Here is a 24,902-nt window from a genome sequence, read left to right on the forward strand (position 1 = left end):
TTCCATAGTGTTTCTACAATATAAGAAATCTCACGTTTATACTCAAGTGTTGAGTAGAGTTCATACAGACCTATAATACTATTGAATAACCAGTAGAAAACATACCTTAAAGGGGCCAGCTAAAAATCCAACAATAAAAAAATACATTGACTAACATCTTATTTTTGTAGAAAACACGTTTTCATTTTATACACAAATTACATACTAATATACAAGTATCATGCATACAACATATACTGTACGACATTTTTTGAACCAGCAGTATATGCTCTCTAAGATGTAGCAAAAACCCTTTTACTCATTTCTTCCAGTTTTAAGAGCAACTTCAGACACCCGTTCAGTCTTTAGAGCTGGGTTAGAGCAAACCGATTTCTGAAGAAAATATAATAAACCACACAATCAATCAAACAGCTACACCTGAACTTAAACTACACAAAATAACTGAAATGGTGTTTCATCTGCTGACAAACTAAACAGAATAACTGAATGTTCCATCCATGATTTACTATAAAAAAAATTATCTTACCAATAACATCCAAATATCAATAAGAAAACACAATTACAATGATTGCCACATAACAGATTTTTGTTTTTGTACTGCATAAAAGGGTAAAAAAATCATTAAATACAAACTCAAGAGCACAATCACAATTTAACTGGTTGAGATAACAGAGACAAAAATGCGTCTCTGTCAATGTGAAATAGCCCCTCAAATGAACCCTGACATATTTCATTCCGAGACAAATGTAGTATGAAAAAAGAACCAATAATATGTTCTGGGACACATCAGTTCATCAGAGTTTAATACTCCATAATGCTAAAAAGAGCAAATTAATAGGAATTGTAAATAGGATATTGCAGTTAAAGCTCTTGTTTAAGACCATACTGACAGTCATTACTGCAAAACCATAGAGAAAGGTACACAAGACAATTCCCAAAGTGCTACCTTTATTCAGGTGTTCTTATATTTATTGTGATGATTCATAACAGTCTACAGAATTTTAAATAATTCATCCATGTATTGGTGGAATTCCCACTCAAGGCATATTTTTTCCTCATTCCTTCAATAGGGATTTCTGGAAAATAATTTCCAGCTCACTTTAAAAGTAATAAAGGGCAGTGAAACAATACCATACGTGTGTGTCATATCAACACAATTAAAATATACAAAAAAATGTTTGTGTGTTAGACTCAGACTCAGAATCCAAAACAGAGGTTTTAGTGATATACAGATGCAGCCATTCAAAATGCGCGGGCGATACCGCATTATTTTCCGGTACGCTGTACGCAGTCTACCGCGAGTTACCGGTAAATACCGCTAGCAAAATAATAGTATCCGGAATTTCCGCAAGGTGGAGCTAATAAAGCTCAACCTCTCATGTTTGAGCTGTAGCCATCAAAGTCTTTAACGAAGATATTACTAATAGTATTAATAATAAATGACCTTGGACAAGCTGTAAACTCAAAGTATTGCCCTGGTCCACATTCTTTTTTTCATTGACCGTCTTTGTAAAAGTAACACCACAGCATTTCACAATCACGCATTTTTTTCCAATCATGCAAAGAACAGTAATTTTTTAGAATCGATTCACCATGCCTTTCACATGCTCATAAAAGAGATTGATTAAGGAACATAAACATATTACCGTATGCAAACTGTACTGTATACAGTATGTTTATGTATATTTAATGTCTTAACTGTGCCCGTTTAAGTATTGAATATTTATATGGAATTTTACCACTGAAGGGAAATCTTAGTGCCTGAGCATAAAAAGAATAGGAGCATACTGCAACGCGTGTGAAGGCCATAAACGATATTAATTTTGGAACATAAACATACAGTATATGGCTGGTCTCGGTACTTTAAAGAAAACATACACGAAACATGGTTTCATTATGACCAGAATCGGTCTTGAGATATTTTTAACTTGATTTACAGTATTTGAGAGGTATGTCTTGACACCGATACTACGTAAATACTGTTCACGTATATGTTTCTAGGTTTATATTATGCATTTCATACGGTCAAATTACTTTTGAGCAACTGATAAGAAGCGCGAAACGGTATGCCCAGGGCGTTCTAGTTTTCGTTTTGTTTTAATGCAGTGCAGTGGATTGATTAGAGATATCAAGTACATACAAGTCATTTTTTAAATGTTGTAGTTCGTCTTGTAAAAATGTTACAAGTACATCATCTGTCAACAATTACACAGGTTCTGTTTCCATATTGCGGATTTTGGTTACGTAATATTATTTTCTAATTTCACGTTGTGAATATATCGCTTGGGCAAACAGAGCCGCAAAGAAGTACATTATGGGTTGTTGTTTTTTTTTGCAGTTTTATCTAGAACAAGCGATGCTTAAACCTTTGTCTGATTCTTGTGAAACTATCCACACGACAGTTTCAGTACCTACTGTAGGAGTTGACTTCAGTGATGTCACTGATTGGATGTTTCTAAAAATCCATCCTCTGTAAAACGTCTTCTCTAGTTGTCCTGCATATGTATTTGCTAATGAAGCTGTGTGTTCTGAGCCTGGTTCTCTACATTTCTGTATGAACCAGCTTAGAGGGCTAAAGACAGCTTGTGTTTAAATTGAGTGTAAGGTAATTTATGCTTCTAAAGTCATGGTCAGCACTTATTATTGTACTGTGCTGTAAACTTGTTCTGTGCCTAATTACATTATTTTATAGCTTTATCACATCTGTACATTGTCTGTCGATAATTTTTCTGTAGTGCTTTTTCAGCCCTCAGCATGTGACCGCGCTTCTGTTCCTTTTTCTGATCACTCGCTCTCTGAGATACATGAGAATCCAGGCTTTTTTATCAACGCTTTCTTTTCCGTATACCATACATTATGGAACCACTTCAGAAGGGTGTCAGCCAGTCAGATTCCAGGAATCGGTACTTTAAAGGAAAAATACACACCGGTATTCCATTTCTCCCTAAACATTTTAAGCATCGAAGTATTTAACTAACATGTGAAATAGCGTGTGAAAAAGTGGTAGTTTTAAGCTTTTCTGCTAATATAATATGGAATCGCGTATCTAAAGAATTTAATAACGATATGATTATATTCGTGTACTGCGACAGGGCTGTGTAGGGCTGTTTCGCCTCTCTCTTCATGCGACTGTACCAGGAAGAGGATTTCTTTCTATTCGAAACGTGTATTTTAAAAGTTTAAGAAGTAAAAACCTTACAGCGTACACAGATTTCTAAACTGATCAGGATCGTTATCTTTGTCTTATGCATAATAATGTTCACCGCTCTGTCCAGCAAATTAATAATAAACTTTATTTTATATAGCGTTTTAAACGAATAAGTAATTAGATTGCTCATAAACCTAATCACTTGCTTTTTCTTTTTATTTAGGCTCAGATTTCAACTATAGATCGTATTATTAATAACCATAATAACAACCAACCAACAAAAACAACCATATAAACATAATACCAACCAAAAACATAGATAACAACCACAATACAAAATCAAATATATCAAACCATTATACTCTCGCAAATTCCTCCAATTATCATAATCCCGCCCCTTATGCAAAACCAAACCCTCCTCCCATCCCAGTTTATCCTCTTTATCATAAACAAAATCCACCTCAATTTTCAACATAAAGCATTACACAAAATCAATACCTCAACACTCCATACTCAACAACGATAATTCACAAACAGCCAGAACATATAACTCCACATTCCCAAACAGACCTCATTTCCATAGCCCCGCCCCTTATGCAAAACCAACATCCCTCCCCTGTTCTCTCTCTCCCCTGGCGTTTGTAATCGTTTTTATTTTCAAATAAATTTTAGCAAAGTCATGTATTTTAAAAATCTTAAGATTTTTATATTTATGTCTTTATTTAGTGGTTTCATTAGTGACAAAGGCTAAACTTTCTTGGAAAAATGTCTTTTATGTAAACCATGTTTGCTATTAATTCATTCAGGGCTAAAATATGTTCATTGTCTTCAAATGAAAGAAGGGTTCCTTTTGCCGTGGTCGGGTTGAAATTAGAAGCTTGCCACGCCCGGACTGTTACACCAACGTATTAGCATGTTAAAGCAATTTCATTGAGGAGCCTAGCCTTTCTTAACTAGCACTGTACTTACTGGGTTTTTGAGGGGGGGGAGGTGTCTTTCGCTGTGAAACCAGTTCAGAAAAAAGACAATTAAATTTAATAAACGATTAAGGGTATTTACTTTGTAATCTGTGGTTTACATCTACTGTATTGTTTTGAGATGCCACTTTTAAAGGTGATATGTAAAATAAAGTTTTTTTATTATTGTTATAGAGAAACATGATCAGATTTTCCCTGGTTCAGAAAAAAGACGATTAAAATCTGTAATCTTTGCACTTGTACAGTATGTCATCGAAAAATACAATCAGTTTCTGCTTTGTGTAAGGATGGTGTCAAAAAGTAATCTAAGTGGTGAGAAAGCTGTGCTCCTCAAAGCGCTTTACAGGATAAAAACAATAACAACAATAGTGGCTGGGCAAACGATTTTTTTTTATAGAATATAAAAAATGAGATACTGTATAATGATGTGCATGAACAAAGTTATACTGCTATTTTCCTTAGATACGCGATTAAAAAAAATAAATTTTTTGAATCCCCAGCAGAACACATTCCATAAGAATCAGCGCTTTTATATATCGCCTTTAAACACATATATTTAAACACGCGTTTACGATTTAAATCAAAACGCGATTCAAATCAATATAAATGTTTATTTTGTAACGCATAGGTGACTATTCACTGTTATTAAAAAGACTTAAATCCGATCATGTTGTGATATTTAGAAATATAAATTTGTTTGGTGCGAGTGAGGTTTTATTTAATCTCTGACCAAGGGAAATGTTTCATTTTTTCAAAGAAATGTTTGTTAAAAAAAAAACTCATAGTTCCAGTGGGATTCGATCACAGACCGTGTGACATGGGAGTCAGGAACCTAACCCACAGCGCCACCGGCGCAGTCACATGCAGAGTGCTGAAAAAGCACTACAGAAACATTATCGACAGACAATGTACAGCGTGTACTATTCTTGTGTTGCGGTACATGAATATAATTATATCGTTATTAATTTCGTTAGATACGCGATTCCATATTATATTCCCTTTTAATCAAATTCTAAAAGTATGCTTGTTGACTCCGGTATCTCTTTAGTTAAAGACTTCGATGCTTAAAATGTTTAGGGAGAAATGGAATACTGGTGTGTATTTTTTCTTTAAAGTACCAAGACCAGCCATATACTGTATGTTTATGTTCCAAAATTAATATCGTTTATGGCCTTCACACGCGTTACAGTATGCTCCTATTCTTTTTATGCTCAGCTACTAAGATTTCCCTTCAGTGGTAAAATTCAATATCTACAACGGGCACAGCAAAGACGTTTACTGTAAGTCTTTCTACGACAGACCAACGGACCACGAGTGCCCCTGTCGGTCAACCAATCACGTACCGCGGTACCGCGCGTCATCTTGCGTCACAATGCGCGACGCCGTAGCCAATTACCTCCGGTACGTGTCTGTAACGCGCACTTTGAATGGCTGCATCTGTAAATCACTTTGTTGCTATGATTTAGGTTTGAAAACAAAGTCACATCTCTGAGAGGAACAAAAAAACAAGCTTACCTCTTTGTTCCTGGCAAATGCAGATACCAGCTTTCCATGTGCAACAAATACCAACATACGGTCTGCAGCCAAAGACGAGATGTCCTCTGGGAGTGCATTGCCTGAGAAAATCAAGGACGATCTTTACTTTTTCAAAAGTTTCTAGTTTGTGCCATTCCACAGGCACAGAATCACACTTTATAAAAAAAACTAAAACCTGCAAAACAGCTAATTAAAAGCATGCAAAGGAACAAGTAAAGGTTTATTCCAAGCTGAAAATAGAAGAAAAGAAACACAATGTTTCAGCTATGCAGCTTTCTTCGGGTTGTGTTTCCTGCCTTCTCTTTTCAGCATAGAATAAACCTTTACCTGTTCCACAAGAAAGCAAGCCTGGCAACATAACTGTAGATTTGAACAGCCAATGCAACCTTTTATTTTGATAAATCTCTGACTTCATTTACAGCTAACAAAGGTACAATACCCCCCATTTCATAGACCCAGTTTACAAAACTAACATTTCACAAGACAAGTTTTACCTTGATCATGGAGACTGGACAAGAAAATGGCCAATCCAGCCAGGACAAAAACCATTACCTTCAAATCTGTCTGTACTAATTTCCCTTAAAATTAAAATAAGGGCCTTACATTTAAAAAATACATTTGGTATGTTAATTGTATATGTTATCTGGTCTCTGATGACAACAAGAAAAGATAACTGGGAATTCTGCCTTCAATTATTCACCAATTTATAAGAGCGCCTCCTATTGTCTCACCTGAAGTCAACACAAGGCTCAGGTATAAGTAAATACATAAAAGCAGCCACCTGTGTTTCAATAATAATGAAAACCATGGTAGGGGAATTAATTATATAGTACTTTTGTGTGTAAAGAACAAACACATAAACAATGCTTGGACCTTCAAAACTCATTTTCAAGTATTTATTATGTAGTTGTAAATATGATTAACTTTAAATTGAATCTGTCATTATCGACATGGAGTTCTTATTTTCATGGCCATCAAACAAAAGTCTCTCTCAAACAGAATAAATACCAGTTTCACCATCAACAGCAGAATACACAGTAGGGCTGTCAGCTTAATAAACAATTAGGAATTTCTATTACCTGACATGCCTGGAACATGTAAAATTTTCCTCTATGTGTGGATGTGATGTGTGGTTACTATGTTGTGTGGGGCTATTCAGGAATGGGTATTGCTATATCTGCCTAGGGGAAATTGCTGCAGAAACTTTTATTTTTAGTTTTCTCTTTCAGATGTCCTTAAATTTACAGATCATTTTCTCTCTGTGGAAGAAATCCATTATTCCTCTTCCTAAAATTGCCAAGCCTAGTGGCCTTAACAGCTACAGGCCTGTTGCCATCACATCTCTCCCAGTGAAAACACTTGAGAGAATAGTGAAGCAACACATCACAAAGAGCACACAAGCCCTCATCGACCCCCTGCAGTATGCACACAGGTAAAGGAGGGGAGTAGACGATGTAATACACACACTGTTAAATCTGGTCTATCAACATCTGCACCAACCAGGGACCTTTGTAAGGATTTTATTTGCTAGCTTCTCCTCCGCTTTCAATACAATACAACCACTGTTGCTTGCACAGAAATTCAAAGTACTTCAATCTGAATTGTAAGTAGATGGTTGTTAGACTTCCTAACTAACAGCTCTCAACAGGTCAAATTGGAGAAGTGCTTATTTGACATTCACTACACATCAATTGGATCACCACAGGGCTGTGTCTTGTACCCTCTGCTGTATATTTTGTACACAAATGATTACATAAGCAAACACACAGATAGACATCTCATTGGGTTTGCTGATGACACAGCCCTGGTCAGTTTATTAAAGGACACATAATACCATCATGGGCCCATTCTAAATGATTTTACTAACTGGGTCAACAAGTTCTCCCTAAAGTTTCAAAAACAAAGGAACTGGTTATTGATTTTAGGAAAAATACTACACCCCTTCAGCCCACTATAACTGATGGTCAGCCTGTTGAAATTGTTGATGACTTTAAGTACTTGGGACTGGTCATTGACAAAAACCTAAAATGGGACAAATGTTGACACACTATCTATAAAAAAATGCCAACAGAGACTTTTCTTTCTTAGAAAACTCAGCTACTTTAAGGTAGATAAAACTAATCTTACACAAAAGTGTCTTAACATACTGCTTCACTTGTTGGTTTGGCAACATAAGTACCGGTAATTGTAATAGGCTTGGTAAATTAGTGAATATAAGTGGCAAAATAATCTGGAATAATCAAATCTACTTAAGCATCCTTTACAAACAGAGGGTGACTAAGAAAGCCAAAAGCATCATGGAGTGTGTCTCACCCCCTCCATTGTGAATTTACACGTCTCCCATCTGGGAGACACCTCTGTGCCCCCATGTGTAAAACCAACAGACTCAGGAAATCTTTCATTCCCACTGCAATTACACTCTTAATGCAAAGTAACTACCTTGTATCTTGATTCTTGTCTCCTGTAACGCTACTGTTTTCTCTTCCCTTTTGATGATGTTTGTCACTGTGTTGTGTTTGACTGTGCTTTAAAATAAATTTCCCCTAGGGGACAATAAAGCTAGAACTGAAACTGTAAACTTGAACAAAGTAAAGGCTGACTCATTATAAGCAGTTTCTTGATTACTTAACAAGTGTGTGTGAGAGGTCACACTTGAACAATCTCACACTGGCGTTAACTAATGTGGTTTAAATACCACATGGGTAAATTGCAGCACCAATAGCTGTATATCCTCTTCAGATCCAGTTGTGCCAGGGAGCCCAAAGAGAACAAAATGGCAAAGGAACCTGTAAGCAAGTCCAGACAGACACTACCATTACTCCCTGGCCAAGCTCCTCTCTTCTTCTCACCCACCTCCTGCTCTCATCACTCACACTCTACTCTTGGACTTTCACTTCTCTCTGCTACTTATCAAGACCTACTCCTCAGTTTTCCCTCCCAACTGATTTCATGCTGCACCTAATCCGACCAACTTCCTTACACCTGTCTCCCATGTCCAAGCCTTGCATCATTTCTAGTTCGCTTTCTAAAACTGCCAGTTTTAGAACTTACCCCCAACCGGTTTAAAATAACAGTATGAATAGAACAGCACTTCTTCCAATACAAATATTCACGCATTTTAGAGATGTATTTTCAGAAATGTAAGCAATCCTGGCTGTGGGATTTGAACCGGCAACCTTGCAGCCACAGGCACAGATCCTTAGCCATAGTGCCACCGCTCCACCAAAATGTTTTCAAGTTAAACTATTTTATACATATATATTTTTTTCAACAGTGAAGTGGTAATATTCTTCAAATGTGATTTGATATAATTCAAATGTGTCCATGGTATTTTTTTATATCGTGAGAGACTGTACTCATAAGATAACAGATTTAAAAACTGCCACTGTTCCAGCCATAATGTAAATGATGTAGTAAACCGATATTTTCTGTTTAAATTACTACATGGGGCTTCACAATAAAATAGTCCTTTATTATTGGGAAAAAAAATAATCTGTATATGAATCTTACATTTTTCTTGACCTTTTGCTGCTATCCATTTTTAAAAGCTGATAATTTCTTAGTTGTATATGCATGCTATTATTATTACTGTTACTGATGTCAATTTAAAAGGGATGCTAGGGAGAGAAAAAAATTATTGTTGTTTTAGTAAAGATATCATTTCCAGAGAAAATCCTTTATTTAATGTGATAGCGTTACAGCACTAAAAATGTGAATACATTGATTCAATTTGCTGTCAAAAAGGAATCATATGTTTTGAAGGGGCAAAGTACCCTCCATATTACTCAAGCTAGTGACCCAAACTTCCAATATTTAGCCCTGACTACCTGCTACCTAAACACCAGCATTAAGCCTGCAAGCTTTTAAAACTGGTATCATCTGTACATTCAGCATTACAGTCTGAACCCAGCAAACACCTATAAAACACAGTCTAGATCCAGTTTTGCAAAGTGCCAAGCATAGTGGAATACTGGATGATCATGTATTGCATTTGAAATTATAGAATTAGAATGCAAGATGAAGTTCATTCACCCAAACCAGACAAGATAGAACTCTGTGTTCATGGCTATGGAGAGATTTCTAGACGCACTGAAAGAACTGGAAGAGGGGGCCATCAGGCATGTGTGTACAGCACTCAAAGATGATCTGCAAGAAGCATTTCTATGCAAATGGGATGATAATGTTGTATTTATAAACTTTCCTTTACAGCCTAAATTGATTAAAGGTGGCTTTCTTGACGGCTAAGAAATGTTTACAAATTATATTTTAATGTAGATTCATTTTGTATTTATAAATAACATGTTTTTCTTTACTTCTTAAATTTTAACTGTCCCATGATAGTTGAATGTGATCACTTCCACACAGAACTGTAACACACTCTGGCTGTATCATGTTTTCACAAAGCATTTAACTGCTGAACAATACGAATACATTCAAAATACATAAAAAAATTAGTGCTTGCCTAATTTGTCACAGGTTCCATTTTACATTACAGTGCTAAGGGCTACAGCAAATGTATGTGCAGACTGAATTACATTGAGATTTACAGTTGACATTCCACATTATATGGACATATATTGTATAGAAAAAAAGACGCCAAGATCTGAGAGCTAAATGGAACTCAGTCATTTTATAATGTAATTACCTTAGCCTTTTAATGGTCAAGGAATATCAGGATTTTGTACATGTTTTAGTACGTATATAAACGGTTTAAATTTACAGTACAGGTCTGGTCTCCACCTGGTAGCAGATGGAGCTCTTACTTGACCCCCTTGAACTATAGCATAACTCCAATAAGGAGGACTTTGTTTGCTTCTATGAAGTCCTCTTACACACAAGAAAGTTGTGGACAGTTTAAAGGATATTTGGCCTGTTCCCCAGACTACAGGGATCTGCCAAGGCTGTTTCCCACAATCAGGGAGGTCTCCATCAAGGCCAACACTCCTCTACCTGCCTCAGCCTCAGTGCTGCTGGGTTCTGATTTAACCCAATGAGACCAGGACCAGACTCTGACCGTTTTGAATACCAACAGTTACTGAAGCTGAACAATAGGTAACAGCAATAAAAATAATGCATACCTCTGAGTGTAAAACAATAAAGAGGTTATTAATTTGACTCATCTCAGTGTATTGTTGCAGCTCATATGCAGATGCATTTAACAGAAGAATAATGGGAATATGCAAGCAATATCAAAACAGCATCTCACATTTTAAACATCTGAACCAAAAAGTTCTATGTGCAAAGCAAAAAAATCCTATCGACAATTGTGTACAAGTCCATTTTTTTCTTTTCACAGCTTGCATCAAACACAGTTTACAAGCCATCACAACCCTATCACATGGGTGATGAAATCCTGAAGCAAGATTACACCACTTTCAAAAACCACCTTTCTAATCATAACACCTCAGCTGTGCTACTTCCTCTCCTGCTGTCCATTCGACTTCTGCCATTCCCCATCTCACCCTACTCGCAAAGCTTGATGAGGTCAGCTTAGTTTAATTTTCTGCAGGGACTGACCCTTTTGTTCAAACCCCTTGTCTCTTGCCTTTTGAGTATTCAGATAATTTAGATCTCCAGTCTCCTTTCGCTCCCAATTCTTCCATTACACTCCCTCTGCCTTAGCTTCCTCCACACTCACGAACTGACACTTTCTCTAAATTTATAACAGATTCAGTCACTTCCACTTCTCAGTGCCCCATTCCTCTTATCTCTCATCCTGCATGCTCCTTTCCCATTCCTTTGGTCTACTCTACACTCCCCCCGGCCACTCCCTAAGAGGAGAATAAATGGAGGTCTTCTCTCTTCCTTTCCTCAAGCTCTCATTACCGTCAAACAGTCCTAGTATTAATAATCCAGTCTTCTAAAAAAATCCATACAATCTCCTCCCCACCTTCTTATCCCTTCTCAAAAGCCCTTTCCCTTCATTTTTATCAGATGCTGACTCTGCTTGCTTCAGCTGCTTCACTGACATCTGCTCTCATTTGTCTTAATCCTACTTGACTGCCACCTTTGACACTGTGGAGCACACTTTCCGTCAACACCTGACATTGGGAAACTCTGGCACTACTAACACCAACAGTGAAGAAGGCTCCAAAGCCGAAACGGTGTGTTTCTTTGCCTCTCTTTTCAGCATGGAATAAACCTTTACTTGTTCCTTTACAGCCTACGCAGGCTGACGCAGCTACCTACTTGAACCATATTTTTCTATACCTCCATTTCTCAACCTATCCTCCAGATTCCAATCCCCTCACACCCTTGGTCTATTCATTCTCCACCATGGCTCCATCTCACCACCGTTTGAGCTCTTTTCATGATTCAACTGCTTTGACAGTAGAGACCTCTTTCAACCTTCAATAAACACTTACCCCCACACGAACCTACACTCTGCTCAAAGGACTCTTCTTTACTGTAATAAGTTTACTGTAAATTTCCTTAACTACAAGCTGTTTACTGCTCAATGGAAACACTGCTTTCACAACATTATGCATTGCACAAGAACTTCTAACATTATTCTTTGTTTACTGTATTTGAATGATTTGTTTTTGGTATTTACTTATGCATATTATCATATGTTTTGTATTTCACCCTAGATAAGAGTGTCTGCTAAGCAAATACATACTAATCTGTAAGAGTCTGACATAATTCCATGTTCCAAAAAAAGTTATTATCCATTGTACATCGCAAATAATGCTAAAAATATTTTTTTTTGCTTTGTAACCCACTGGAAAAACATGTTGCAAAAGTTTTTTGTAGTCTGACATAACAAAATTGAACTTTTAGGTGTAAACGCAAAGTGTTATGTCTAACACAAACCCAACAACTCCCAGTTAACACCCTCCCTACTGTCAAGCACGGTTGTGGCAGCGTGATGTTATGGGGCTGCTTCTTATCAGCAGAACCTGGAAAATGTGTGACTGGAGGGAAAAGCTGGATAAATGAGGAATACTTGCTTCAGTCTGCTACAGAGCTAAAACTGGATAGATTCAAAGTACAAGGTGGAAATTACACTCAAGTGACTTAACAAGAAGAATGTCCTTAACTTGCCTTTCAAAGTCCTCACTTGAATCCATTTAAGTACTTGAAATCTGTTATCTATTAGAAACCCCAAACAGCATTAAAGAGCTTGAGCAACTTCGCAAGGAAGAAAGGGTAAAAATTGTTTCATTTGGCTGTTCAAAGTTGAGACTTGTACAAAAAAAGTGTAGCTGTAAGTGCTGTCAAAGTTGATTACATCAAGTGTTGACCCAAGACAAGGTGAATACTTATGCAATCAACATACTTGTAGTATGACATCTCCACATCACCACAACACTTCTGGCTTATTTTGCTGTCCATCAAAACCATAAATACATCTTTACTAATTAAACTGCTGTAAAAATATTAATTATTAACTAATGACTAATATTATTAATAAAAAGTAATTCAGTCAAACACTTTGAATATTTAAAGATACCGCATTAGGAGTAATACAGCTTAACCCATTGAATATTATAAGAAAAAACTAAATACGGTAACAAACGTACATTTAATGTTCTTACCGTTTCTAGCCTATTAAATAAACTTTGATGTACAAAATAAACCAATTTAAAAAAACGTATTGCTTATTAGAGTAATGATATATCTGATTTTTCCATATCATCAAAGAGACATATCATCACTTCACTTTCAATAACTGCTTATCCAATTGAGGGTCAATGAGGGTCATGGCGGCCCAGAGCCCGTCTTCGGAATCATTCAGCACAAGGCAGAATACACTCTGGACAGGACACAAAGTATATCGTAGAACACAAACAGACACAAACATACTCACTCACACACCAGGGCAAATTTTAAACTCCACAAAGACAGCATCCCTCAATTGAGAATTGAGCCCAAGGTCCCAGAACTGTAAGGCAGCAATGCTAATCACTGTGCCACCCAAGACATACTGTAGCATGCTTGAAAAAGTTGTGGTGGAGGAGTGACAAATGGCATGAAAAATACGTCAATACACAGCACCAGCCACACCAAACTCAAGGGAAATGAACTGATGAACAGAAGACAAAAATGGCATTTACTTACTAACGGCAACAATTCCAAGTTTCTTGACCTATTGGCAAAAGAAAAAAGTTAAAAAATGTTATACACTGAACATTCAGAAACATTGACATTCTGGTATTATCTCTAATACAATTTGTGATGAAAACAGTGTAATGTGGTTTAATTGGTATCAGTTTTCTATATTTTTTGTCAATCAAAAGCATGGCAAATTCTTTGACCCTTTATGGCCTGATTTTCTGTTTTGGTGTAAAACGTCATATACTGTATGCCACTATATACATCTTTGTATCTTTGGCTTTGGCTATTTGGGAGATAAACTCTGGTCAGCACCCACCTCAATTTTGCAGTCTAATGTCTAAAAATTTTCCCTTCTTTCTCCATGAAGCCCAAATTCATAGATATTTCTACTGGCGGGACTTTCAAGTCATCACAAGATATAAAGAGGTAAAGTATTAGACACTGGCTTGTTAAATTTGCATTTTTTTAAATTGTATCATTTGTGTAGGTATGACATCTGTGACAAGCTGCCCTTGAGAATCTTAATTGAATCACACATCTGCCCATTTTACTTTCTCTGTACGCTGTGCGATATACGACATATGAAATATCTGATACAGGCAGTAAACATTATATGGCAACTGTTTTTGTGCAATATATGCCAGGGACCTATTTATATTGTGCAATACGACTTTTTTGTGTACTGTTCTGTTTTTTGTGTGTTCTGGACTGTGAGTAACTCTTAGTGCACTTCTCACTGTACTGATTGTATTGTATATATTGTATGATTATTATTGTATCATTCGTTACACTGTCGCTGTGTTGTCCGTGTTAAGCTGCTGTTGCACTGCAATTTCCCTCACAGGATCAATAAAGTATCTAGTCTGATTATGTCTATAAAGACTAGATACTCAAGTCTCAAGACTTTAAATTGAATTTTTACTTTTTAAAAGTATTTATATAATGGCTTTTAAAGGAACTGTGTTTTTTATTAAAGAAAAAATTTATACACCTTTAGCATTTAAGTTTAACACATTATCTCGAGGGGTGGTAATTAAGATTCCCAACACAAAGCTGTATGACCCTTTTTTAAAGTTACCTTTGCATAGCAATCCAATGGAAAACTGACAACGTAGGAAAAATATTTTGACCTTACACATTCACTTAATCATTCATAAGACAATTATAAAATGCAGAAGATAAGTGTAAAGAAGGAAAATCTGTGCCCCTCTATGAAGTTCCGAAGCCATGTTGTTGAAGTTAAGATCTGGCTTCTGTTAAGTCTGGGTGAGATCTTTTATATACAAAAAAACTTTCTTCTCAATTACTTATGTTTCTAAAACATTTAATGTATCTAGTACCACGGTCACAAAGTCAAACTTAATAGTAAATTTAATGGCAAGTACCAAGTCTCCATTGAAGTAACGCATTTTGCATTTTATTACACTTCCATCTTTTGACCTCAGCCATTAATGTAGAAATGACTGACTGTTTGTGCTTGTTGTTGGAGATAAATCTATTAACATTTTAATGTATTTCCCCTGACCGACCGCAGCCTCATATTGAAACCCTTCAAATCTAAAAAATCTCATTGATATTAAGATAAATTTGGTCTTGAGTTGCTAGGAATGTAAACTTCAAAAGATACATTAATTTTAAAACTAATGACCACTTGCATAAAATACCTTATGTTAAATTTCCCCCCAGTTTTTATTCTTTGATTAACTGGAAGGGTGCAAATATGTGTACAAAAAATTTTGTGGTCAGAGAAGAAATAATTGTTATGACTGATGGGAACATATATTGAGCAAAGTACTGGCAAATCTTTGAGGATACCTGCAACCTCGTACCAAAGATAATACTAGAGTGGCTTAAGAATAAGACAGTGAATGTCTTGAAAGTGAAAATTAAATACTTAATACGACTGAGAATCTGTGGAAAGCCTGATAGCCGCTGTCCATAAGTATCGATATCCATTCCCAACCAACATAAGACAACTTGAGCAATTCAGTCAAGAAGAATGGGCAAACGCTGCTCCAAGCAGGTGATGAAATCTAGTAGAAACCTAGCCAAAAAGACTTGCATCTTCAAGAGTTCATTGGTCTGAGTAATTTCGCAATCAGCCTATTTCTCTTAGTTTTTCCTGACATTTACTGTAACGTGGCCTCATACATCTTCAGCTTGAGAATTCAGGTTTTGAATAAAATTACTTTTGTAAAAAATATGTAAGCATCATATTGTAATATTACAAAATGGGAAATCACATAGAGGCACTGAAAACACGTGCAAGACATTGGAATCGTAACATGTTGTTCACCTTCTTACTTGCCCTCCCTTACTGTCTAGGAGTTTTAAGACCCTAATATTTCCACAAGTAGCCTCTTCCATCTCAGTTTTTCCCATTTCCTGGAGGAGAGATGTCTTAGAAAAACTCAGCTGCTGCTCTAAGTAATGTTAAGGGACCAGTAGGTGGCACTCTTCCCTCTAAGTCTGGAGTTCCAAAAAACAAACATCCCAGCACTGCCACAGGGACACTGTGCTGCACAGAAAGTCATCCTTCGGATGAGCCATCAAATAAAAATCCTCTTTTATTTATTAAAGACACCACAGTTTGTAAGAGTGTTAACCCCTATAATTTAGTGCTAGTCAAGAATGCAATTTCAACATCTGGCCTACCTAAAGCACATGTCACACAGGTGGGTCATTCAAGGGCTTTCCCTGCTTTCTGGAAAATGGATGTGGAATAAGGGGGGGGACATGAGGGACTGAGGTGGGTAAGAAGGACAAAAAATGTGAAAAAGTGCAAGAGGGTGAAAGGGGGAAGAAAGAGGTTTTAATCCCGGAGATAAATTACAGAAGTGTGGAAGGCTAAAATCTGTGAATGGAAGAAATTAGTTAATCATTGAGAGGTATGAACCCAATTTAAGGATATTTTGGGGTTTCTGATATCTTTCTGAAGTAGGAGCTGAATCCCTGGGAATGGACAGATCAGTTAGTGCAATCATGGCCATGAGAGATAGAATGGGGAATTGCTGGCATTCGGAGATCACACTAAATAATATTTACACATACCCACACAAATGTAGTTTGTGAGCAATCATTAACATGCAAATGCACCGCGTGAAATATGTAACCACTTCATCTGTTTGGACAGCATAATTTAAAAAAAAATCAATTATGACCAGAGATGTAGCGTTCCAGATAAGATAAACAATCCCCTTCTTATCACGATTTCATGCAGTTCTTCAAAATTTTTCGATTTGGCTTCGTTTCTCAAAAAGATGGCTTTAGATGTTAATGTAATCGTAGAATGAATCATGCATAATCCGAAAAACACATTTACCAAAGATGCTTTTCATGTTACAATAGGTTTTAATTTCGAAAATGTTCTTATTTGTAAGAACGTGTGCGATAATATAGATGCTGTGCCTTAGATAACATCACAGAAACTCAGAGATGGTAACCAATGTAAAAAAAACCTCCTTGAGGTGTTTCTTGAGAATCATAATCTGATTATCGCCTCTTTCCAAACTGCATTACATTATGATTCGGGTAAAAAAAAACTAGCCAAAACTATTTACATTACTATATTTATATTACGGTTACAAAAAAACCTAGACAAAATACTGATGTACTAAAAGTTATAACACGCCGTTTTACGTATTTCATCCAAAGCCTTTCTTGACCTAAATATCAAGTTTCATCCGCCTCAACATTTTAAATATTTTTATTCCCAAGTTTATATACAACAGTATTGCACTCACGTTGTAAGTATGGAAGCATTTTCCCACAGCAGTGACCACGTAGAACTCCCGGTGCTTTTTATGGTAGCGCACCACGTGGGGAAGGTGGTTGGAATAAAGTCCTAAAGCCCTGAACCCAGAAAATAGAGCGCTCCCTTTCTTATTTGCGACAGACATAATACACAACTGTAACTGTAACGGACAATCTTCTCAATTATCTGTGTATCGCAACTAAAATTAAAATTTGTTTCCACTCGAAAACTGAAGCCTGTATCTCATTAGGATTCCATGCTGCTTCCGACGCAAGCGTGTCACGAAAAAACAGTTCCTGTAGCTCCCTCGAATCATAAATACTTTAGTTCCTACTTTAAAATGGTTGTCATCCACCGCTTTCATTGAACTGCTTGATTAATTGATTAAAGCTAGTTATATGTAAGAAGTATTCATTATATACACGATGTTTTATGTATAAGAATATTTACTTTTTAATGGATCAAAGAGATGTTAATTTTTTTTTCAAACATAACTGCCAGGTAAATATATTTCCTTTTGCCCCTGTGCTTTTAATGCCTCCTAATTCCGGTTTATTATTACTGAGAGAAGTTTCTGATACGTCTAGTAAACTATTTTCAGAATCTTTATTAAATACACTCGAAAAATAATTTTCCATGTCCTCTGAAACGTATGGTGTTCTTAATGAACCGTCAGAAAAGAGAGCATGTGTGCCAGTTCTGATTACTTAAAATTTACTGAGTTGATGTTATGACATTATAACCACTGTGTCACTCTCAGCTATGATATTTCAGTTTAATGTTTCAATATATAAGTTATATCAATAAAGTTTTATCAATAAAGTTTTTTCCACTTTAAAAGGCACAGTATTGAGTGTAAAGAAGAGGAAAGCATTGACTACAAAACGTGAAAAAAAACATTTAAGGAGGGTGTAGACTTTCTATGGGCACTGTAATTCTGAAATGCAATTTATGACATTACAGAGATTCAACATGGAGTTCCTCATGTGGAATCATTGAACACTACTGATCATTGAACACTACTGAACTGAAGTTGTGGAATTTCCATCAAATCCAAATACAATCCAATTTAATAATGCTCACCATGTCCCACAATAAGGATTCTTCTCCTTCACATTTACTCCTCCAGAATTCTGAATTGGTTTCTATTATGGTGTTCCTTTTATCTCGTTTTGGGCTCCTGTCAGCTTCATCCTCATGGGCCATTAGCACAGCGAGGTAGCTTATGGCAAACAAACTTTCAAATTTTTATCTCTGTTGCATTAATAATGACTTGGCTAACAGTTGAATTAATATTATATTAAGAAAACAGAAACAACATATCTCTTTGTTTACCCAGAAGATCAGAAAAAGAAACATAGCATACGTCTTCAAGCAGAGCAACAAGGAGAAAATTACCTATCTTTTTTTACAAACAATTGTCTGTCACCATACTCATACTGAAGAAGATATTGTAACGCAACGGGGGCTCCTGGCGGGCGCCCTTGCCGCATCTGGTCGGCCCCACACCGTCCGGGGCTCGAACCCGGGACTTCCGCGTCTCTCTGCAGCGGCCCAACCCCGTGAGCTAAAGAGAGATCTCTCCTCAGCCCAGTAGCTGTAGTCCTGCTATCACAGGGAAGGGCGGTGACGTCACCTGCTCTGGTACGCCGGCTCTTACACAGTACCTGACGGCCGTAAGCGTTACACTCTCCCCCGCTTAAATCGCCGTCCCCGGCGAAGGGCTATCCCACCCCGCTTCTGACACCAATGTAACGCAACGGGGGCTCAGGCGGGCGCCCTTGCCGCATCTGGTCGGCCCCATCCCGACTGAGGCTCGAACCCGGGACTTCCGCGTCTCTCTGCAGCGACCCAGCACCGTGAGCTAAAGAGAGATCTCTCTTTAGCTCACGGGCATAAAGTTACATTGCGTTACATTGGTGTCAGAAGTGGGATGGGATAGCCCTTCGCCGGGGACGGCGATTTAAGCGGGGGAGAGTGTAACGCTTACGGCCGACAGGTACTGTGTAAGAGCCGGCGTACCAGAGCAGGTGACGTCACCGCCCTTCCCTATGATAGCAGGACTACAGCTACTGGGCTGGAGAGAGATCTCTCTTTAGCTCACGGGCATAGGTCGCTGCAGAGAGACGCGGAAGTCCCGGGTTCGAGCCTCAGTCGGGATGGGGCCGACCAGATGCGGCAAGGGCGCCCGCCTGAGCCCCCGTTGCGTTACATTGGTGTCAGAAGCGGGGTGGGATAGCCCTTCGCCGGGGACGGCGATTTAAGCGGGGGAGAGTGTAACGCTTACGGCCGACAGGTACTGTGTAAGAGCCGGCGTACCAGAGCAGGTGACGTCACCGCCCTTCCCTGTGATAGCAGGACTACAGCTACTGGGCTGTGGAGAGATCTCTCTTTAGCTCACGGGGCTGGGTCGCTGCAGAGAGACGCGGAAGTCCCGGGTTCGAGCCCCGGACGGTGTGGGGCCGACCTGATGCGGCAAGGGCGCCCGCCTGAGCCCCCGTTGCGTTACATTTAAGCGGGGGAGAGTGTAACGCTTACGGCCGACAGGTACTGTGTAAGAGCCGGCGTACCAGAGCAGGTGACGTCACCGCCCTTCCCTATGATAGCAGGACTACAGCTACTGGGCTAAAGAGAGATCTCTCCACAGCCCAGTAGCTGTAGTCCTGCTATCACAGGGAAGGGCGGTGACGTCACCTGCTCTGGTACGCCGGCTCTTACACAGTACCTGTCGGCCGTAAGCGTTACACTCTCCCCCGCTTAAATCGCCGTCCCCGGCGAAGGGCTATCCCACCCCGCTTCTGACACCAATGTAACGCAACGGGGGCTCAGGCGGGCGCCCTTGCCGCATCTGGTCGGCCCCATCCCGACTGAGGCTCGAACCCGGGACTTCCGCGTCTCTCTGCAGCGACCTATGCCCGTGAGCTAAAGAGAGATCTCTCTCCAGCCCAGTAGCTGTAGTCCTGCTATCATAGGGAAGGGCGGTGACGTCACCTGCTCTGGTACGCCGGCTCTTACACAGTACCTGTCGGCCGTAAGCGTTACACTCTCCCCCGCTTAAATCGCCGTCCCCGGCGAAGGGCTATCCCATCCCACTTCTGACACCAATGTAACGCAACGGGGGCTCAGGCGGGCGCCCTTGCCGCATCAGGTCGGCCCCACACCGTCCGGGGCTCGAACCCGGGACTTCCGCGTCTCTCTGCAGCGACCCAGCCCCGTGAGCTAAAGAGAGATCTCTCCACAGCCCAGTAGCTGTAGTCCTGCTATCACAGGGAAGGGCGGTGACGTCACCTGCTCTGGTACGCCGGCTCTTACACAGTACCTGACGGCCGTAAGCGTTACAATATTTTCATGGCTTCCAGACAAATAGTCTCCATATTGTCAATGTGCCCTCATCATATCTCAGTCTTGTTGTGCTGGCATTCCTGAACTACCAGTAAATAGGATTTCCTTAACCTCTTAATTTTTTAATGTGAATATAATATTAGGTTGTGATTTTCTGGTCAGTAGAATCTTAGCCCACTTGAGCACCTGTGGGGAAAGGTGAACATACTGTATGCATGTGTAGAAATTTGTCCCTGGCTTGGAGTTGTTACTCCTGACGTGGCTGCTCACGACATGCATGCGAGTACTTAGACGTCACCGTATACCCACGAGCACCGTAGACATTCACGCACTAATTAATCAATTAACATTCCACATGATCTTCCCTATTTATACTCTCTCACTCCACTCACTCTTCACTCATTATTGAGGTTCCCTCTCCTGAGCTCAACCTTCATCCAATCATTTTCATCTAATTGACTTTTTGGCTTTTGAAACTCTAGCACTATCCCTTGACAATGGCTTCGCTTTACATCTTTGGACTTGGATACTTTTGGTACTCAACGGAACCTTTCCAGAAAAGACCTACAACCGCCTTGCATATGTTCCAAACCAGCCGCTTTGCTGCAACTCCTGACAGTGGCTTGAGTGAATTTTAAACAGACACCTGCTCTTGTATGTGACACAAGAATAGCTGAAAGGTGGTAATAACATTACTAGGTATAGCCACTTCATCATAACAGGAAGCATTTTAGTAATGGTCACTCAAACACTCATCATATTAATAACAGCAAACAGAGCTGGACATGGATTAAAAAGCTTTTTGTAATACTGCTGGAAGTCTGGACATTGTTGGAAATGCACCTTGTGTGTGTCTTTCAGGAAATGGCAATTTTCGTAACAAATTAAACTAATCACAAACCTTTACCGGATTGCACTTTTACTCCTTGCATCCTTTCAAATGCATTATGCATCAATGACAAAGACCTCTTAAAAGTTTTGCTATCAGTCGGAAGTCTTTTGGTCTGCCAGTCTGAAAGTTGCTTTGCAAATGCATTCACACTTGCAATCAAAGGTGCAGTGCCTGAGCTAGCTTATGACGTGATAGTTTCTTACTTACATGCAAAAAGAGATCATCACAATCTTAGTATACTAAGCATCAGTATATCCCACATATTGCAGGTACTATGCCTTGAAAAAGTATTACCCCAGTAATGATGATTCCAAATATGTACCATTTTATTGAATAACAAATTATGTGATCACATGTTTAAAGAGAATATTTTCTTAATTGGAATGCTCTATCTTTTGGTGAAAGAGGTTAAAAAACTACAGTAACTGAAAAGAAATTTCATGCATTAAATATGTTGATTACATAACTATTCTCCACCCTGAATCAATTTTTGGTGTAAGCACCCTTGACACACACGTTCATCTTTACAAACTTGATCAGGGTTTATCTAGTTGAGATGTACAACTAAGGTCCAGACTCTCTTGGAATTAAAAATCCAAAGATGTTTCTCGAAAAGAGTAGGGGTGTTACCCCGATGTGCTGGCCAAATTTCCCATTGACCTTTACCAATCATTGGTTCCATCTATGAATTTGCTTCATCACTCTGCTCTGATAGCTGATGTGTGGTGAGCGTTCTGGCACACTGTGGCTGCTGTAGCATCATCCAGGTGTGTGCTATACATTGGTGGTGGTAGAGGATAGTCTTCATTACCTGTAAAGTGCTTTGAGTGGAATGTCCAGAAAAGTGTGATATAAGTGTAAGGAATTATTATTATAATGATAATAATAATTATTATTACTACTACTGTTCTCCATCCATTTTCCACTTAGTCTTGACAAGCTTATCAGTTCCTGTTGATAAGAAGCAGAGCTGTAGAATTATGACACCACCAGCATGCTCAACAGTATGGATGGTGTTGACTGAGTGATGCTCTGAAGGGGTTAAGGCCAGGCATAATGCTTTGCCTTTAGAATAGAAAGTTCCAGTTTTTCTCATCTGACCACAAAACCTTTTGCTAACTCTATGTGGGAAATGAGATATTTTTCTTGTTCATTCTGCAGTATAAGCTAGCTGCTATGAAGTGGCTTGCTTGAAGGGAAAGCCATTTCTTTCTGACAGGCTGGGAATCCAAGTGCCTGGTTATTTTGGAGGTTGGTAGAAAGAGCTGAAGTGGTAGAGATGGCCAAGAGAGGATGGAGAGTGACAGAGATTGTGAAATACACATGGTGATTGTGATCAGGATGGATCTGAGAACAAATGCAGCCTTCAGGGCAGCAACAGGGAGAAAGGCTGCACTATGGTGTGGGAAAACAGTAAGGAACTTGGAGCCAGTGCTGGGCGGGAGACTGATTATTGTCAGGCGAATCAGGTTTGGGAAAGACTTGAAATTCTTCAGGTAGAATCACACAGAGCAGAATTTGGCGATGCAGGTTAGTACTACTAGGAGTACCTTCAGTGTCATGAAGCAGCTCTATTACAGAGTACCAGAGCAGTGGCAAAGCAGGGCTTAAATGGTATGGTTTGATTATGGAAACACCAGTTAATTTGACAAGGAAAGCTAGAATAATCTACTAGAGTGAGTCTGAATTGGTGGAATGTGGCTCCTTATAGGAATTCCTCAGTAACCGAGTGCTACACTGGGGCAGGGATGAGAGCTATGCATGCTCACTGGAAAGGCTGCAACTGGGAAGCACATACAGGCTGCTGGCATTGCTCTTTGTGGTCACACAGGTAGGAGTCAAAGCAGGAAAAGTCAGACGAGACACTTTCCAATGCACCGGGGGGATCCGTGAGTGCAGGTTGAGCAAGCCAGGGTCTAAGCCAAGATACATACTGTAAATATTCCAAACCGAGGCAGGGGTACACTAAAAAGGTCATAACAAGCCAAGTTGGAAATTCAGACTAGCACTGGAGAGGGTACTTGGGGACAAAGACAGCAACTCAGGAACAAGAGAACAGATGTAGCTGTCAGGGAAACAGGAACTTGGGAATACAGGAACACTGCAACTCAGGAACTGGAGAACTAGGTGCAGAAACAGCTCATTGAATTACTCTATACCATAGTGTCTAGTGCAGTCTGACAAGGCCTTAAGTAGCCTGCACCATCTAAGACTGGGATGTTAATAATCACACAGGCGATCAAACTTTCTGTCTGATTATGCGTCTGTGGTAACCAGTGTTGACAGGAAAGTGGAGATATGGCCGGTGACCATGGTTTACCACCAAATTTAGTAGAGGTCCCTTCAGTGATCAGATCAGGTTTTGGTTCTTGAAGGACGAATCCTGTGGCAAAGTTGGGTTGTAGGCTGTAACGTCATCAGCCCTGTCACTTCTCCTGCTCTCTTCTTTTTACATTCTACTGTTTTCTGTTCCTCATAATCTTTCTCCTTAGGTGCACCTCATGGTCATATTGTCTACTGGCCATTCCTGGAATTTTCAGGAAATTCCCTATCTGATAAGTGATCTAGAATGTGTTCCTCAGTCAAATAGGCTGTTATCTATCTAGATAAAGCTGCAGCTTTGTAGATACCCGGAAACTACCTTTATCTAGAAACACCAGACACACCAGAGCCTTGAATTTTGAAATAGGGAACCATTTTCTAAAGTAATGATTATTAATTATTATAATGGGGACCAGGAGCCAACCAAGCCAGTGCCAGAGGCTGAAGCAGGAGATTGGGAAGCATTATGTGGAATAATCTTTTTTGTGGTGATAGTTCCAGATCTCCCTTAGCTAATATCATACTTAATAGGGGGTCTCCTTCTATCACAAACTTAATCAATTCAACAGTTGTTTGGGTGGGTATCGTTTATTCTGGCAATCCTCTCCAGCTTGTGTTTATACTAGCATGAAAGGTTTTGTTTTGTATTTGGGTGATCTACCATAATTTGGATATGGACCATTGCAAATTAGGATTGTATATTTATTGGACAGTACAACTGACAAATAGAAATATATGCGGAGTAACCTCCATGTCCACACCTGATCAGAGCTTCCCCTGTTTTCTAGGGTGACAAGACAAGAACATACCGGACTCCCCCATCCTAAGTTAATTCTGCGTTAGGAAATACTGTGGCACAAGTCAATAACGAAA

General features: G+C 39.0%; 1 protein-coding gene across 1 annotated transcript in view; it reads right to left on the bottom strand.

Moving 5' to 3' along the window:
- The window catches only part of wdr36 (WD repeat domain 36), a 65,772-nt gene extending 48,029 nt beyond the window's left edge, over positions 1 to 17,743 (bottom strand). The window contains exons 1-3 of the mRNA XM_088911751.1: positions 17,463 to 17,743; positions 13,723 to 13,750; positions 5,641 to 5,741 (exon numbers count right to left, since the gene is read on the bottom strand). Of these exons, the coding sequence (XP_088767877.1) occupies positions 5,641 to 5,741; positions 13,723 to 13,750; positions 17,463 to 17,618 (285 nt within the window). The 5' untranslated portion in view covers positions 17,619 to 17,743. The remainder of the gene's footprint in view (positions 1 to 5,640; positions 5,742 to 13,722; positions 13,751 to 17,462) is intronic.
- Between the last annotated feature and the right edge of the window lie 7,159 nt (positions 17,744 to 24,902).

Source organism: Atractosteus spatula, chromosome 3 (assembly GCF_055471065.1).
Source record: "Atractosteus spatula isolate fAtrSpa1 chromosome 3, fAtrSpa1.hap1, whole genome shotgun sequence".
In the NCBI taxonomy this organism is placed as follows: Eukaryota; Metazoa; Chordata; class Actinopteri; order Semionotiformes; family Lepisosteidae; genus Atractosteus; species Atractosteus spatula.